The sequence below is a fragment of the Pseudophryne corroboree genome, chromosome 5, assembly GCF_028390025.1.
Source record: "Pseudophryne corroboree isolate aPseCor3 chromosome 5, aPseCor3.hap2, whole genome shotgun sequence".
In the NCBI taxonomy this organism is placed as follows: domain Eukaryota; kingdom Metazoa; phylum Chordata; class Amphibia; order Anura; family Myobatrachidae; genus Pseudophryne; species Pseudophryne corroboree.
In genome coordinates this window covers 277,339,401-277,356,451 of record NC_086448.1, presented here as the reverse complement: position 1 = coordinate 277,356,451, position 17,051 = coordinate 277,339,401, and the positions used below count along the sequence as shown (strand labels likewise).

Genomic DNA, 17,051 nt, shown 5'->3' with positions numbered 1-17,051 from the left:
GAACGCGGATGCAGATTCCAAAAGAAATATATAGGCTCTCCCATATAAAGGTGAGGCCTTATTTGGCGATGGACTGGATGCGTTAGTCTCGGCGGCTACCGCAGGTAAGTCGACATTTTTGCCCTCTGCGCCTGCACCGGCAAAAAAGACATATCACCCGCACATGCAGTCCTTTCGGCCCAATAAATACAAAAAAGCGAGAGGTTCCCCCTTCTTTGCGGGTAAGGGAAGGGGAAAGGGAAAGAAGTCCACAGCAGCTTCAAGTTCCCAGGAGCAGAAGTCTACCCCTACTTCAGCCAAATCTTCAGCATGACACTGGGGCTCCTTTGCGGGAGGTCGCTCGGGTGGGGGCACGTCTCAAACTGTTCAGCCAAGGTTGGATTCTGTCTGGCCTGGATCCCTGGGTGTTGCAAATAGTGTCCCAGGGATACAAGCTGGAGTTTCAAGATGTTCCCCTATGCCGATTTTTCAAATCGACCTTGCCAGCTTCTCTTCCAGAATGAGAGGCAGTAACAGTCACCTTTGTCACAAGGGGAGGGTTTTTTTTTCAATCCTTTTTGTAGTTCCGAAGCCGGACGGCTCGGTCAGACCGATCCTAAACCTGAAAAATCTGAATCTCTACTTGAAACGATTCAAGTTCAAAATGGAATCACTGAGGGCAGTGATTTCCAGTCTGGAGGAGGGGGACTACATGGTGTCTGTAGACATAAAAGATGCTTACCTGCATGTTCCCATTTATCCTCCTCACCAGGCTTATCTGAGATTCGCGGTTCAGGATTGCCATTACCAATTCCAGTTACCTTTCGGTCTCTCCACGGCGCCGAGGGTATTCACCAAGGTGATGGCGGAGATGATGGTTATCCTGCGTCAAAAAGGAGTCAATATAATTCCTTATCTAGACGATCTCCTGATAAAGGCGAGATCCAGGGAGAAGTTGTTACAAAACATCACACTCTCCCTGTCAATACTCCAACAACACGGTTGAATCATAAATTATCCAAAGTCACAGTTGGAACCGACGACAAGATTGTCTTTTCTCGGGATGATTCTGGACACAGAAGTTCAGAAAGTATTTCTTCCACTGGAAAAGGCTCTGGAAATCCAGAAAATGGTAAAACAGATATTGAAACCAATCGAGTGTGTCGATCCATCAGTGCATTCGGTTGTTGGGGAAGATGGTGGCGGCCTACGAGGCCATACAGTTTGGCAGGTTCCATGCCAGGGTATTCCAGTGGGACCTGTTGGACAAGTGGTCAGGATCCCACATACACATGCACCGGAAGATAATCCTGTTGTCAAAAGCAAGGATTTCGCTCCTGTGGTGGCTACACAGTTCTCACCTACTAGAGGGACGCAGGTTCAGGATGCAAGTCTCCGAGGCTGGGGAGCTGTCACTCAGGGGGAAAGCTTCCAAGGAAAATGGTCAAGTCAGGAAGCCTGCCTTCACATAAACGTGCTGGAATTGAGAGCCATTTACAATGGCCTTCAACAAGCGGTACATCTTCTTCAAGATCATTCCGTGCAGATCCAGTCAGACAATGTAACAGCAGTCGCGTACATAAACAGGCAGGGTGGAAAGAAATGCAGATCGGCAATGGCAGAGGTGACGAAGATCCTCCTCTGGGCAGAAAGACATGTAAAGGCTCTGTCGGCAATTTTCATTCCGGGAGTAGAAACTGGGAAGCACACTTCCTCAGCAGACACGATATCCATCCAGGAGAGTGGGGCCTCCACCAAGAAGTCTTCGCAGAGGTGACAAGTCTTTGGGAAGTTCCTCAAGTAGACATGATGGCATCTCGTCTCAACAAGAAGCTTCAGAAATATTGTTCCAGGTCGAGAGACCCTCAAGCAATAGCAGTGGATGCGCTAGTGGCCCAGTGGGTGTTCCGGTCGGTGTATGTCTTCCCTCCACTTCCGCTGATCCCAAAGGTGCTCAGGATCATAAGGAGAACAAGAGTTCGAGCAATCTTCATTGCCCCAGACTGGCCAAGGAGGGCTTGGTACCCAGATCTTCAGGAGTTGCTCATAGAAGATCCTTGGCCTCTTCCTCTTCGCGAGGACCTGCTGCAGCAGGGGCCGTGCGTGTATCAAGACTTACCGCGGCTACGTTTGACGGCATGGCTGTTGAGCGCCGGATCCTAGCCCGTAAGGGTATTCCCAAGGAAGTCATCCCCACCCTTATTCAGGCCGGGAAAGGAGTAACATCGAAACATTACCACCGTATTTGGAGAAAATATGTGTCTTGGTGTAAATCCAAGAAGGCTCCTACGGAAGAGTTTCAGTAGGGACGTTTTCTCCATTTCCTGCAGGCTGGTGTGGAAGCGGGCCTCCGATTGGGGTCAAACAAGGTCCAGATTTCGGCCTTGTCAATGTTCTTCCAAAAACAATTGGCCTCTCTTCCAGAGGTTCAGACCTTCGTGAAAGGGGTTCAGCACATCCAGCCTCCATTTGTGCCTCCAGTGGCACCATGGGACCTTAATGTGGTGTTGCAGTTTCTTCAATCGGATTGGTTTGAGCCTCTACAAGAGATAGAGTTGAAGTTTCTCACTTGGAAAGTGGTGATGTTTTTGGCATTGGCATCTGCACGGCGGGTGCCTGAGTTGGGGGCCTTGTCTCACAAGAGCCCTTACCTGATCTTCCATGAAGATAGGGCAGAGTTGAGAACTCGTCAACATTTTCTTCCAAAGGTGGTTTCATCTTTCCACATAAACCAACCTATTGTGGTGCCAGTAGTTACTGACACGTTCACTGAGTCAAAGTCTCTAGATGTGGTTAGAGCTTTGAAGATTTATGTCGCGAGAACAGCTCGAATACGGAAAACAGAGTCTTTGTTTGTCCTGTATGCTCCCAACAAGATTGGGTGTCCTGCTTCCAAGCAGACTATTGCGTGTTGGATCAGAAGTACGATTCAGCACGCTCATACTACGGCTGGATTGCCGTTACCGATGTCTGGGGAGCTGTCACTCAGGGGGAAAGCTTCCAAGGAAAATGGTCAAGTCAGGAAGCCTGCCTTCACATAAACGTGCTGGAATTGAGAGCCATTTACAATGGCCTTCAACAAGCGGTACATCTTCTTCAAGATCATTCCGTGCAGATCCAGTCAGACAATGTAACAGCAGTCGCGTACATAAACAGGCAGGGCGGAAAGAAATGCAGATCGGCAATGGCAGAGGTGACGAAGATCCTCCTCTGGGCAGAAAGACATGTAAAGGCTCCGTCTGCAATTTTCATTCCGGGAGTAGACAACTGGGTAGCACACTTCCTCAGCAGACACGATATCCATCCAGGAGAGTGGGGCCTCCACCAAGAAGTCTTCGCAGAGGTGACAAGTCTTTGGGAAGTTCCTCAAGTAGACATGATGGCATCTCGTCTCAACAAGAAGCTTCAGAAATATTGTTCCAGGTCGAGAGACCCTCAAGCAATAGCAGTGGATGCGCTAGTGGCCCAGTGGGTGTTCCGGTCGGTGTATGTCTTCCCTCCACTTCCGCTGATCCCAAAGGTGCTCAGGATCATAAGGAGAACAAGAGTTCGAGCAATCTTCATTGCCCCAGACTGGCCAAGGAGGGCTTGGTACCCAGATCTTTAGGAGTTGCTCATAGAAGATCCTTGGCCTCTTCCTCTTCGCGAGGACCTGCTGCAGCAGGGGCCGTGCGTGTATCAAGACTTACCGCGGCTACGTTTGACGGCATGGCTGTTGAGCGCCGGATCCTAGCCCGTAAGGGTATTCCCAAGGAAGTCATCCCCACCCTTATTCAGGCCGGGAAAGGAGTAACATCGAAACATTACCACCGTATTTGGAGAAAATATGTGTCTTGGTGTAAATCCAAGAAGGCTCCTACGGAAAAGTTTCAGTAGGGATGTTTTCTCCATTTCCTGCAGGCTGGTGTGGAAGCGGGCCTCCGATTGGGGTCAAACAAGGTCCAGATTTCGGCCTTGTCAATGTTCTTCCAAAAACAATTGGCCTCTCTTCCAGAGGTTCAGGCCTTCGTGAAAGGGGTTCAGCACATCCAGCCTCCATTTGTGCCTCCAGTGGCACCATGGGACCTTAATGTGGTGTTGCAGTTTCTTCAATCGGATTGGTTTGAGCCTCTACAAGAGATAGAGTTGAAGTTTCTCACTTGGAAAGTGGTGATGTTTTTGGCATTGGCATCTGCACGGCGGGTGCCTGAGTTGGGGGCCTTGTCTCACAAGAGCCCTAAACTGATCTTCCATGAAAATAGGGCAGAGTTGAGAACTCGTCAACATTTTCTTCCAAAGGTGGTTTCATCTTTCCACATAAACCAACCTATTGTGGTGCCAGTAGTTACTGACACGTTCACTGAGTCAAAGTCTCTAGATGTGGTTAGAGCTTTGAACATTTATGTCGCTAGAACAGCTCGAATACGGAAAACAGAGTCTTTGTTTGTCCTGTATGCTCCCAACAAGATTGGGTGTCCTGCTTCCAAGCAGACTATTGTGTGTTGGATCAGAAGTACGATTCAGCACGCTCATACTACGGCTGGATTGCCGTTACCGAAGTCGGTGAAGGCCCATTCCAATAGGAAGGTGGGCTCATTCTGGACGGCTGGCACTGCAACTTTGCCGAGCAGCTACTTGGTCGGGGTCAAACACATTTGCAAAATTCTACAAGTTGGACACCTTGGCCGATGAAGACTTCAAGTTCGGTCAATCGGTGCTGCAGGGTCATCCGCACTCTCCCGTCCATACTGGAGCTTTGGTATAAACCCTATGGTCATGAAGTGGACCCCAGCATCCTCTAGGACGTATGAGAAAACAGGATTTTGATACCTACCGGTAAATCCTTTTCTCCTAGTCCGTAGAGGATGTTGGGCGCCCGTCCCAGTGCGTACTTTATCTGCAGTTTTGTTTATTAGAGTTACACATGTTGTGTTTTATTAGTTTCAGCATGTTTGCTGTAATTGGTTCATGCCTGTTGAAGTGTGTTATGTTGAATGCCATGTTGTGTGGCATGGTTGAGGTGTGAGCTGGTATGTATCTCACCATTAGTATTAAAGTAAATCCTTTCCTCGAAATGTCCGTCTCCCTGGGCACAGTTCCTATAACTGGGGTCTGGAGGAGGGGCATAGAGGGAGGAGCCAGTTCACACCCATTGAAAAGTCTTAAGAGTGCCCATGGCTCCTGCGGAACCGTCTATACCCCATGGTCATGAAGTGGACCCCAGCATCATCTACGGACTAGGAGAAAAGGATTTAACGGTAGGTATCATAATCCTGTTTTTACTACAGTAAATGCATTTTTCCAACTATACGCAATCAGGCAAATGCAGATGCATACACCTTGGGCCTAATTCAGAGTTGATCGCAGCAGCAAATTTGTTAGCAGTTGTGCAAAACCATGGCCCTCATTCCGAGTTGTTCGCTCGCTAGCTGCTTTTAGCAGCATTGCACACGCTAGGCCGCCGCCCTCTGGGAGTGTATCTTCGCTTAGCAGAATTGCGAACGAAAGAGTAGCAGAATTGCGAATAAATAATTCTTAGCAGTTTCTGAGTAGCTTGAGACTTACTCCTACACTGCGATCAGCTCAGCCCGTTTCGTTCCTGGTTTGACGTCACAAACACGCCCTGCGTTCGGCCAGCCACTCTCCCGTTTCTCCAGCCACTCCTGTGTTTTATCCTGGCACGCCTGCGTTTTTTCGCACACTCCCAGAAAATGGCCAGTTTCCGCCCAGAAACACCCACTTCCTGTCAATCACACTCCGATCACTTCAACAATGGATATTCTTCGTTCGGACGTGAGTAAATCTACTAAGTTTTGTGCTAAATTACTCAGCGCATGCGCACTGCGTACCATGCGCACGCGCATTTTTGCCTTTATCGCTCCGTTGCGAAAATCGGCAACGAGCGAACAACTTTGAATGACCCCCCATGTGCACTGCAGGGGGGGGGAGATATAATATGTGCAGAGAGAGTTAGATTTGGGTGGGGTGAGTTCAAACTGAAATCTAAATTGCAGTGTAAAAATAAAGCAGCCAGTATTTACCCTGCACAGAAACAATATAACCGACCCAAATCTAACTCTCTCTGCACATGTTATATCTGCCACACCTGCGATCAACTCTGAATTACCCCCCTTGTTAGGTGCACATTGCTGAGACAGGGAAGTGGGAGTGCTCCTTCACTAAGATTCATTTTCTAGGGGATGTTTTCAAAACCAGGATGTGGACAGCAAGCAGCACTCAAATATTGAACAGTTTTAGTTTTACGCTGTGATTTATAGTTGAGCTAGGGCGCAGCCCACTCACAACTATAATTCAATATTTACCCCACTCCCCTTTTTTCAGAGCAACAGAATTGAACCTTCCAGCTGTAGTCACTCCTGTCTCTATGTGAAGCCCTATGATTCTCAGATGAAAACAAATTCCCAAAGATTATTTTAAGACTAGTGTAACACTTAATCTACCACTTTTTAGTACATTTTTTTTTACTAATGTAACACTTTTTAACACTCTAATTATTACCTCTCACTTAAGTAACACTCTAAACACATAGCAGCTGTTTCTTACTAATGTAACACTTTTTAACACTTAAACCTCTCACTAGTGTGATGCCTTGGGGCAGTTGTCTTGTGCTGGAATGGGGGTTGGGGTGGGGTCCTATGCCATGGACTTGAACCATAGTGTTAGGGACCCACCAGATGAGGTCACCTGCTCACGGTTGGTGGGAACATATTTTTAGCCAAAATTATGCTAAGCACCTCAATTTTGCTCTATGTTATATTGTAGAGTTTATTATTATTATTATTATTATTATTATTATTATTATTATTATCCTCCTGATTAGCATTCTTTAGTATTTAGAGTGCGGACCTGCATTTTCTCTTTGTGTGGAACTACAAGTCTCAGCATGGTAGCCCCTCCCATTATGTTAAGAATAAGAATTAGGGTATGCAGTCCAAGCCCCCTCCATAAATTTAAGCCTATCAGCATCAATCTGACCCTCTCACATAAACTAGAAATATAGTTTGTAAACTGTTTTCAAACCTGCTGATATGTTGTTTGAGTTATTTGTGTCTCTTCATCATAGTTTTCTTCTTCTATGGACTCTGTATCACTATCTTCAGAACAAGAATCAAAGCCATCCTCGTAATATTCTTCTGCTACCTGTGGGTCTTCTGGAATATCTTCAAAATAAAAATAACAGAATCACACAAACTAGTTAACATCCATACTATTTAAGGCCACAGTTCACAGCAGATTATTTTACTGCAAGTGTTAAGACATGAACTGAAAAATGTATACAAATGGCTTTTTAGCAATTAATATTTGCAAGATATCTACTGAAAACACCAGTTTTTGGGGGTTACCCACAAAAATTAAGTATCCTCGGCAGGGTCGTCTTAACAGCGGTGTAGGCCCCTGGGCACAGTAATGCACTGGGCCCCCTACCTATCCTTCAGCGGTATGGGTGGGGGGTGCTATCAGCAGCAGCTTTGATGTTCCGTGGGTGGTAGGGAGTGTTCTATCTTCTACTCAGCATCTAGGACCTGGAGCAGTAATTTCTGCTAATTACTCCTTTACTGCACAGATGGGGCAGGAGGTAGAACACTAAACTGTAGAAGGTGGCAGTGGGCTGAATGAAGGGGCCCTGGTACATGACTTCCAGAGTGGTAGGGGGTGTTTAATACGTAGGGGAGGGGTGGATAGTGGAGTGGGTTTCATAGTCATCATTTTCTGGTGGGAGGGCAGCTTGTTTGACTGCAGATATTTCCAGTTTCTGAAAATAGATTTCTTAGCTTTAATGGGATAAAAATCTAGAGAGTCCCATCTTTCAGGAGGTACTGGGGACTTGGATATCAGCATTCAGGAGCCAGAGCAATCCACCAACGAAAATCGAAAACTGCATATTAGGCGTGTGGAGCAGGAGCAGGGACCAGCTGCTTGTAGGCTGATATCTCTGGTTCTGGGCATAATAGAGACAAGCTGCCAATGTCCACCAAAAGAGGACTTAGAAAAACTCTAAGTCAGACAGAACCCAAGATATCTGGCTGGGAAGAGCAATTAACTGGCTTGGATGGGGACCACTGCTTAGAAGTCGAATATCTATGGTTCCCCAGGGCCGATTTGAAAAAAAACTGATACCCCTGGAAAGAGGCAACCCTCAACTATTAGCCTAGGGCCCTTATACTCCTGAGGCCTTGGACAAGTGCCCATTGAGCCCATTCGACTATACAGCCATGATCCTCGGGATGCATGCATGGGGAACACAGGAGATATATGCTTCAATCCTCAGTCTTCAATGGCAAAGTTCTCAGAGGTTTCTATGGAGGCTGCTTTATTGTCAAATTTACCAAGCTTCAAAGCAATGCCGGAGCTTGGACCTGGAGGTTAATGTAGCCTATAGGCCACATAACACATTGCGTGGACAGGCTCCTTTCGCATGTGGAATTTGATATACCGCAATCAAAAATTATAATTATTGGTTCTAAAACCTGATAACTGATAAATATGACCCTAAAGGTATAAAAGTTTTCTAAAGAATATTTATCACATTTTTGAACCTACTAAACAAACAAAAATTGCCAGGGCTGCTCAGCAATTTTCAACTTCCCAGTGATACTGGCCAGTGGTGGTAAGCAGAGACTTACTGCTTTGGTGTCTGTTCTGCACATAACTGAACACAGAAAAAGAGAAAATGCAGATGCACACTCTATAGTACTAAGAACAGCTAATCATAATAATGATAATAAACTCTGCAATATAACATACAGCAAAATTGATGAGCTTAGTATAATTTTTGGCCCAAAATGTGGGCCCACCACCAGTGATCAGGTAATCTCATCTGGTCCCTAACACTAAGGTGAAAGTACAATGCAAGGGACCCCCCAGGCCAGCACAAGCCAACCACCCCAAGGCATCACACTAGTAAGAGGTTTAAGTGTTAAAAAGTGTTACATATGTAAGAAGCAGCAGCTACTGTATGTGTTAAAAGTGTTACATAGGTGAGAGGTAATAATTAGAACATTAAAAAGTGTTACATTGGTAACAAAATAATTAGGTGCTAAAAAGTGCTAGAAGTGTTACAATATGATGCCCCAACACAGCCATACCTTACGAACCCAGGGGTTGGTGTGGACTGGCTGCATTGAGGCATCATATTGTAGTAATTTTGAGCACCTAAAAGTGCACCAGGACTGGCATAGCTGATGACACTGTTGCTTTAGGTCAGTCACTGTTTCTGCTTGCTGAGTATACAGCCCCATGCCCTGCAATATGCTGTACTCCAGACCTATCACCTGCTGACCCGTCTGCTTCCTATGCCCCTGACACACATCTGACTGTTCACTATGCCCCTGGCTGCTATCTATGTCCCTGACACACATCTGAGTGCTCCCTATGCCCCGACTGGTACCAATGTCCCTAACACACCTCTGACTGCTCCCTATGTCCCTGAAACACCTTTCACTGCTGTCTATGCTCCTGAATGCTCCCTATGTTCCTGACACACTTCTGACTGCTCCCTATGTTCCTGACACCAGTCTGACTGTTCCCTATGCCCCTGACTGCTCCCTATGTCCCTGACACACATCTGACTGCTCCCTATGTCCCTAACACACCTGACTACTCCATATGTCACTGACTGTTCCCTATGTCCCTAGCACACCTCTGATTGCTTCCTATGTCCCTGACACACCTTTGACTACCGTCTATGTCTCTGAATGCTCCCTATGTCCCTGACACACATCTGACTGTTCCCTATGACCCTGACTGCTCCCAATGTCCCTAGCAAACCTCTGACTGCTCCCTATGTCCCTGACACACCTTTGACTACGGTCTATGCCCCTGACACATCTTTTTTTTTTTTCTCTATTTTGAAAAGTGGAGAGCAGTGCAATACAACAAAAGTTACATCCAGAAATACAATGAATCCGGGCATAGTCCAATTAATGTTGCATGACATATTACACAGCTAGATATAAAACAGCAGTATAGTCCACTTGAATTTTATATTTTTATAAACATGCAAAACTAATGCAAAAAACCCCACAGATACAGTATCGTATTTGAATGGGGGGGGCGCGACAGGGGACCAAGTTGAGATAGGTAGAAAAATTGGGAACTCCAAAATGATTGGGATGAGCACCTTCCATCCGTATTGAAAAGTGGTAAGGCCATATCTGCGAGGAAAGCAGCAAGTGAGTCTATAAAGTACAAGACAATTGTCTCTGAAAATGTTGGTACCAAGGGCTCCAAACTGCAGAGAATTAATCTACTGAGTCATGGAGTAGGGCTGTAATATAGTCCATTGAGGCTATGAACCAGATTTTTTTAATCACCGCTTGTAGGTATGGGGCAGCGGGTGATTAACAGTTAGCTGCTATCAGTAATTTGGCTGAATTGAATATATGGTTGCATGATTTGCTCTCTGGTCTGGATATAGCTTCCAGTGGTTTGCAAAGCAGTGCATGAAGTGGACTTTTAGGGATAGAGAAGTTAAAGATTTTACCCAAGAGAGAGGAAATATCATTCCAATAAGGGTTAATCCCTGGACAATCCCACCAAATGCGTAAATATGAACCCTTTGAACCACATTGTCTCCAACATAGATCTGAGCTTAGGGGGAAGATACTATGTATTCGTATAGGAACCATATACCACCTCACGTAAACCTTGTAGGCGTTCTCCTTAATATTCGAGTTTATAGAGGCTTTAGGGACCAACTCTCTGATTTCTGACCAATCCTACTTCTCCATAGTCACACCCAAATCACGTTCCCAGGTTAGTTCGAATGGCTCTTTGGAGGGGGGGAGAGCCGGCCAGGAGGAGAGTACAAAATTGATATGACGCCTTTACAGTCAGGGGTATAAAAACACATTCGTTCAAAAGCAGTTGGCGATCTGAGTTTGCCAGGCCTACTTAGAGAACACACAAAACTGGTAATCTGTATATAGTCAAAGTGTCTAGTGATTTGTACGCCATATTTCTCACATATGACTGAAAAGTACATTGGGGCAAATTCCCCTGATATGTGTATAAGCCTGGTTATACCCACTGTGACCCATGGGCACATATAGGATGCCATACATCCCAAAGGAAAGTCGGGGTGGCGCCAAAGAGGTGTCAAAGGAGACGGGTAGGGTGCCAACTTGAAATTCTTATTGATGCTATCCCAAATTTTTAGTACAGGCTGAACACAAGGAGTGGTACCGACCGAAGCTGGTCTCATAAGTGGGGGTAGCCATGGGAGAGAGCTAACCTGGTGATAATTAATCAGATTATTTTCCAGAGACATCCACTTTTTGCACCCCTCTTGAGTGTTCCAAGCCACTATGTGGATCAGTTTGGAAGTACCGCTCAAATATAGGTAGGCCTAGGCCACCATTAGTCGAGGATTTAGCTAAAAATCTCCTACTGTGTCTAGGTGTTTTATTAGACCAGATAAATTGATCGCACAAAGATTACAATGTGCGAAGATATGAGGAGGGAACAACTATAGGAATGGTTTGAAATACAGTAGATAGAGCAATCTGAGCAATCTTGGAAGAATAGACATTTTAATTGATTTTATTTTACCCATCCAGGAAATGCACAGGGGAGTCCATTTAGCTATATCCTGTTAAATGTTGTGCAAGAGAGAGCTATAATTGGCTTTAAATAGCTGATCAAAGTGTTTTGTGATTTGGATTCAGAGATACTTAATGGATTTGGGCCGCCAGACATAATCAAAGTTCTGCTCCAATAGTTGCACCGAGGTGTGGGGAAGGTGAAAAGCCAATGCTTCGGATTTAGTGCTATTCACCTTATGTCCTGATAAAGCACCATATATTGAAAGTTCAGACGGTAAATTAGGGAGAGATGTCAGTGGAGATGATAAAGAAAGCGGGACATCGTCCACAAAAAGTGAGATTTTGTATTGGGACCCAGAACTGAAATCCCTTTAATGTCAGGATTCTGCCTAATATGAGCCACGAGGGGTTCAATACTTAGGGCATACAACAGAGGGGACAGAGGGCAGCCCTGTCTGGTGCCATTTCCCAAGCTGAAAGAAGGGGAGGAGAGCCCATTAGTGGAAACTATGGCTGCAGGGTTATGATACATGGCCTGAAATGCAGACAGAAAGCCACCGCATAGGCCGTAGGATCTCAACTTTAGGAACATAAAAGGCCAGGACAGGTGGTCAGAGGCCTTTTCAGCGTCCAATTATAACAGAATCATTGGGGTCTTATGTTTGGTGATGTATGATATTAAATTGATCATACACCTAGTATTGTCTAGGGCCTGTCTTGTAGGGACAAATCCCACTTGATCTGGGTCGATCACTTGTGTCAGGCATAAATTTATCCTGATGGCCAATATTTTGGCAAGTAGCTTTATGTCTGCTTTGATGAGTGAAATAGACCTGTAGCTTATGCAACGTGTGGGGTCTTTTCTGGGCTTAGGGAGCACAATGATTGGCGATTTTAAAGAATCTGCATGAAATCGTTCTCCCTTTATCACTTTATTAAAAACGGCAACCAAATGGGGAGCCAGCAAACCAGAGAAAGACTTGTAATAGGACATAGGGAAACCGTCAGGGCCTGGTGCCTTTGATGGTTTTTGAGTTTTCAGGCCTGAATGAAACTCCCTGAGGGAAACGGGGGAGTTGAGGGCGTGTATGGCAGAGTCCGAGAGTTTAGGAAGGTTACTGGCGTCCAGGCAGTTCTGAGCAATTGCAGAAGGCTTATTGGGTCCCGCAGCCGTGTCGGGCAAGTTATAGAGAGATTTATAGTAAGTATAAAATTAATTATTGATAGAACCTGGGTCATAACTAAGGACATTCAAATCATTCCTAAGAGCCAGGATAGTTTGAGAGGCTCTTTTTGCTCTGAGTCTCACTGCCAGGAGGGAGTCAGATTTATTACTTTTTTCATAACATTTTTGGTTGATATCTAAGGGATTTTCCCGTACATTCAGCTAGAAGGGACTGAAGTTCACCTCTAACACTCTGGATCAAGTTTCAAACATGGGGAGAGTGGGATTGTTTATGTGCGCGTTCTAGTTGAGTTAATTGAGTCGTGAGAGAGGTGATCCTCTTGTTCTGTTGCTTTTTCCTATGGGATGCATATTTATTTATCGCGCCCCTAAAGACCGCCTTATGGGCTTTCCAAATTAGCGGAAAGGAAACATTGTCCGTAACATTAACATCAAAATTGTCTTGCAATTGGGTTTTAATGTATTCCTTGAAGTGTGGGATGCAAAGGACGGTTTCATTTAACCTCCAAGAATGGCGGCCTTTTTTTCTATCCTCCTCAGGGAAGGGGAAAGCAACCAGAACCATTCTAGGGATCTGGAATTTTTTCTCTGGGTTTTCCCATGCTTTTTCAAAAATAGCATTTAATTCTTTGGACGCAGGGAAGGTTAGCGAGGCTTTCTTATTGTCAGTGAAGTAAGCCTCCTCAACCTGCTCAGGTGTTGTATCAGCAATATTCAACACATCCATGATAGCCTCTATCATAAACTGCACCCCTTTAGCAAGAGATGTCGGTCCCCTGAGCACATCCCCATCACGGTCTGCCGTGTCAGAATCAGTATCCGCGTCATCTTGCATAATCTGGGCAAGAGCACATTTGTGGGAACCCACAGAGGGGGACCCTGAGGTAACAGAACCGGTCCAAACTGCCAGAGAGTTCTGTAAAACCTGAGTTGCAGATTCATTCTGTACAACCCTAGTAGAAATCTGAGAAATCACAGATTTGATAGAGGATAACCATTCAGGCTCCATTGCTGGTATCTGCGCTAAAACAGTGCAATCCTGATTACATGGAATGAGATCATCCTGAGAGCACATATCCTCGGCAGCATATGACACAGAGTCCCTGGACATAGGTAAATGGAGACCCCAAACACTCCACACACACACAGGGGAGGCTAGACAGAGTTTCACCCCCAAGAATGGCAAGAGAGACACAGAGATTGGAGCCAACCCACACACAGGGTATAGGGAGACCCCAACCAGCGCTGACTGTGCACCTTAATAGGTTACACAGTCTTTACACAGCCTCCCCCCCCCCCCCCCTTCTACAACCCCCTGGTACTGTAAGAGATAGCTGGAGTTGCTCAGGAGGGACTGCTATTCACTGACAGCGTTTCTGCAGGCAGGAAAATGGCGCTGAACGCTGCTGGAATCGCTCTGAGGAGAAGCTCCGCCCCCTTAATGGCGCTGTCTTCCCGCTCTTCTGGAGATTATACTGGCCTAAGGAATTGTGCTGGCAGCGATGCAGGGACCCTGACAGGCTGAGAGGTCAGTGTAGGGTGTAGGCGCTGGCTCAGGGCGCCCCTCACAGCGCCGCACTATGTAACGCTGAGCCCCGGAGCGCAGTTAGTACTGCGCTCCATACCCTGTTGCCGCCATCTTCACACTGGCTCCCCGCTTGCTGGGGGGGCGGTGACTGACTCGCCACTGATCTTCTGGCTCTGTAAGGGGTTGGCGGCATGCTGCCGGGGTGAGCGATCCCCTGTGGCGGGGAACGTTCGATCCCCTCAGGAGCTTAATGTCCTGTCAGCGGAGATAGTGGCTCAGACCTCGCAGGGCGGACACTACTCCCCCCCTTAGTCCCTCGAAGCAGGGAGGCTGTTGCCAGCAGCCTCCCTGTAAAAATAAGATTTTACTTACCGATAAATCTATTTCTCGTAGTCCGTAGTGGATGCTGGGGACTCCGTCAGGACCATGGGGATTAGCGGCTCCGCAGGAGACAGGGCACAAAAATAAAGCTTTAGGATCAGGTGGTGTGCACTGGCTCCTCCCCCTATGACCCTCCTCCAAGCCTCAGTTAGGATACTGTGCCCGGACGAGCGTACACAATAAGGAAGGATTTTGAATCCCGGGTAAGACTCATACCAGCCACACCAATCACACCGTACAACTTGTGATCTGAACCCAGTTAACAGTATGACAACGTAGGAGCCTCTGAACAGACGGCTCACAACAATAACAACCCGATTTTTTTGTAACAATAACTATGTACAAGTATTGCAGACAATCCGCACTTGGGATGGGCGCCCAGCATCCACTACGGACTACGAGAAATAGATTTATCGGTAAGTAAAATCTTATTTTCTCTAACGTCCTAGTGGATGCTGGGGACTCCGTCAGGACCATGGGGATTATACCAAAGCTCCCAAACGGGCGGGAGAGTGCGGATGACTCTGCAGCACCGAATGAGAGAACTCCAGGTCCTCTTTAGCCAGGGTATCAAATTTGTAGAATTTTACAAACGTGTTCTCCCCCGACCACGTAGCTGCTCGGCAGAGTTGTAATGCCGAGACCCCTCGGGCAGCCGCCCAGGATGAGCCCACCTTCCTTGTGGAATGGGCCTTGACAGATTTAGGCTGTGGCAGGCCTGCCACAGAATGAGCAAGTTGAATTGTGCTACAAATCCAACGAGCAATCGTCTGCTTAGAAGCAGGAGCACCCAGCTTGTTGGGTGCATACAGTATAAACAGCGAGTCAGATTTTCTGACTCCAGCCGTCCTTGAAATATATATTTTCAATGCCCTGACAACGTCCAGCAACTTGGAATCCTCCAAATCGCTAGTAGCCGCAGGCACCACAATAGGCTGGTTCAGGTGAAACGCTGACACCACCTTAGGCAGAAAATGAGGACGCGTCCGCAGTTCTGCCCTGTCTGAATGGAAAATCAGATATGGGCTTTTATACGATAAAGCCGCCAATTCTGACACTCTCCTGGCTGAAGCCAGGGCCAGTAGCATGGTTACTTTCCATGTAAGATATTTCAAATCCGCCGATTTGAGTGGCTCAAACCAATGGGATTTGAGAAAATCCAAAACTACATTAAGGTCCCACGGAACCACTGGGGGCACAACCGGGGGCTGTATATGTAGTACTCCTTTTACAAAAGTCTGGACTTCAGGAACTGAAGCCAATTCTTTCTGGAAGAAAATCGACAGGGCCGAAATTTGAACCTTAATGGACCCCAACTTGAGGCCCATAGACAATCCTGTTTGCAGGAAATGTAGGAATCGACCCAATTGAAATTCCTCCGTGGGGGCCTTCCTGGCCTCACACCACGCAACATATTTTCTCCAAATGCGGTGATAATGTTGTGCAGTCACCTCCTTCCTGGCTTTTACCAGTGTAGGAATGACCTCTTCCGGAATGCCTTTTTCCCTTAGAATTCGGCGTTCAACCGCCATGCCGTCAAACGCAGCCGCGGTAAGCCTTGGAATAGACACGGTCCCTGTTGAAGCAGGTCCCGTCTTAGAGGTAGAGGCCACGGATTTTCCGTGAGCATCTCCTGAAGTTCCGGGTACCAAGTTCGTCTTGGCCAATCCGGAGCCACGAGTATCGTTCTTACTCCCCTTTGCCGTATAATTCTCAGTACTTTTGGTATGAGAGGCAGAGGAGGAAACACATACACTGACTGGAACACCCACGGCGTTACCAGAGCGTCCACAGCTATTGCCTGAGGGTCTCTTGACCTGGCGCAATACCTGTCCAGTTTTTTGTTGAGGCGAGACGCCATCATGTCCACCTTTGGTTTTTTCCAACGGTTCACAATCATGTGGAAGACTTCTGGATGAAGTCCCCACTCTCCCGGGTGTAGATCGTGTCTGCTGAGGAAGTCTGCTTCCCAGTTGTCCACTCCCGGAATGAACACTGCTGACAGTGCTATCACATGATCTTCCGCCCAGCGAAGAATCCTTGCAGCTTCTGCCATTGCTCTCCTGCTTCTTGTGCCGCCCTGTCTGTTTACGTGGGCGACTGCCGTGATGTTGTCCGACTGGATCAACACCGGCTGACCCTGAAGCAGGGGTTTTGCCAGGCTTAGAGCATTGTAAATCGCTCTTAGCTCCAGTATATTTATGTGAAGAGACATCTCCAGGTTTGACCATACTCCCTGGAAGTTTCTTCCCTGTGTGACCGTGCCCCAGCCTCTCAGACTGGCATCCGTGGTCACCAGGACCCAGTCCTGTATGCCGAATCTGCGGCCCTCTAACAGATGAGCACTCTGCAACCACCACAGCAGAGACACCCTTGTCCGTGGCGATAAGGTTATCCGCTGATGCATCTGCAGATGTGATCCGGACCATTTGTC

At 46.9% G+C, this 17,051-nt stretch overlaps 1 protein-coding gene across 2 annotated transcripts in view; it reads right to left on the bottom strand.

The window, feature by feature from the left end:
• The window catches only part of NEK11 (NIMA related kinase 11), a 959,809-nt gene that overhangs the window by 145,689 nt on the left and 797,069 nt on the right, over positions 1-17,051 (bottom strand). For both annotated transcript variants that reach the window (XM_063922362.1, XM_063922361.1), the window contains one exon: positions 7,000-7,139. In XM_063922362.1, coding sequence (XP_063778432.1) covers positions 7,000-7,139 — 140 coding nt within the window. The remainder of the gene's footprint in view (positions 1-6,999; positions 7,140-17,051) is intronic.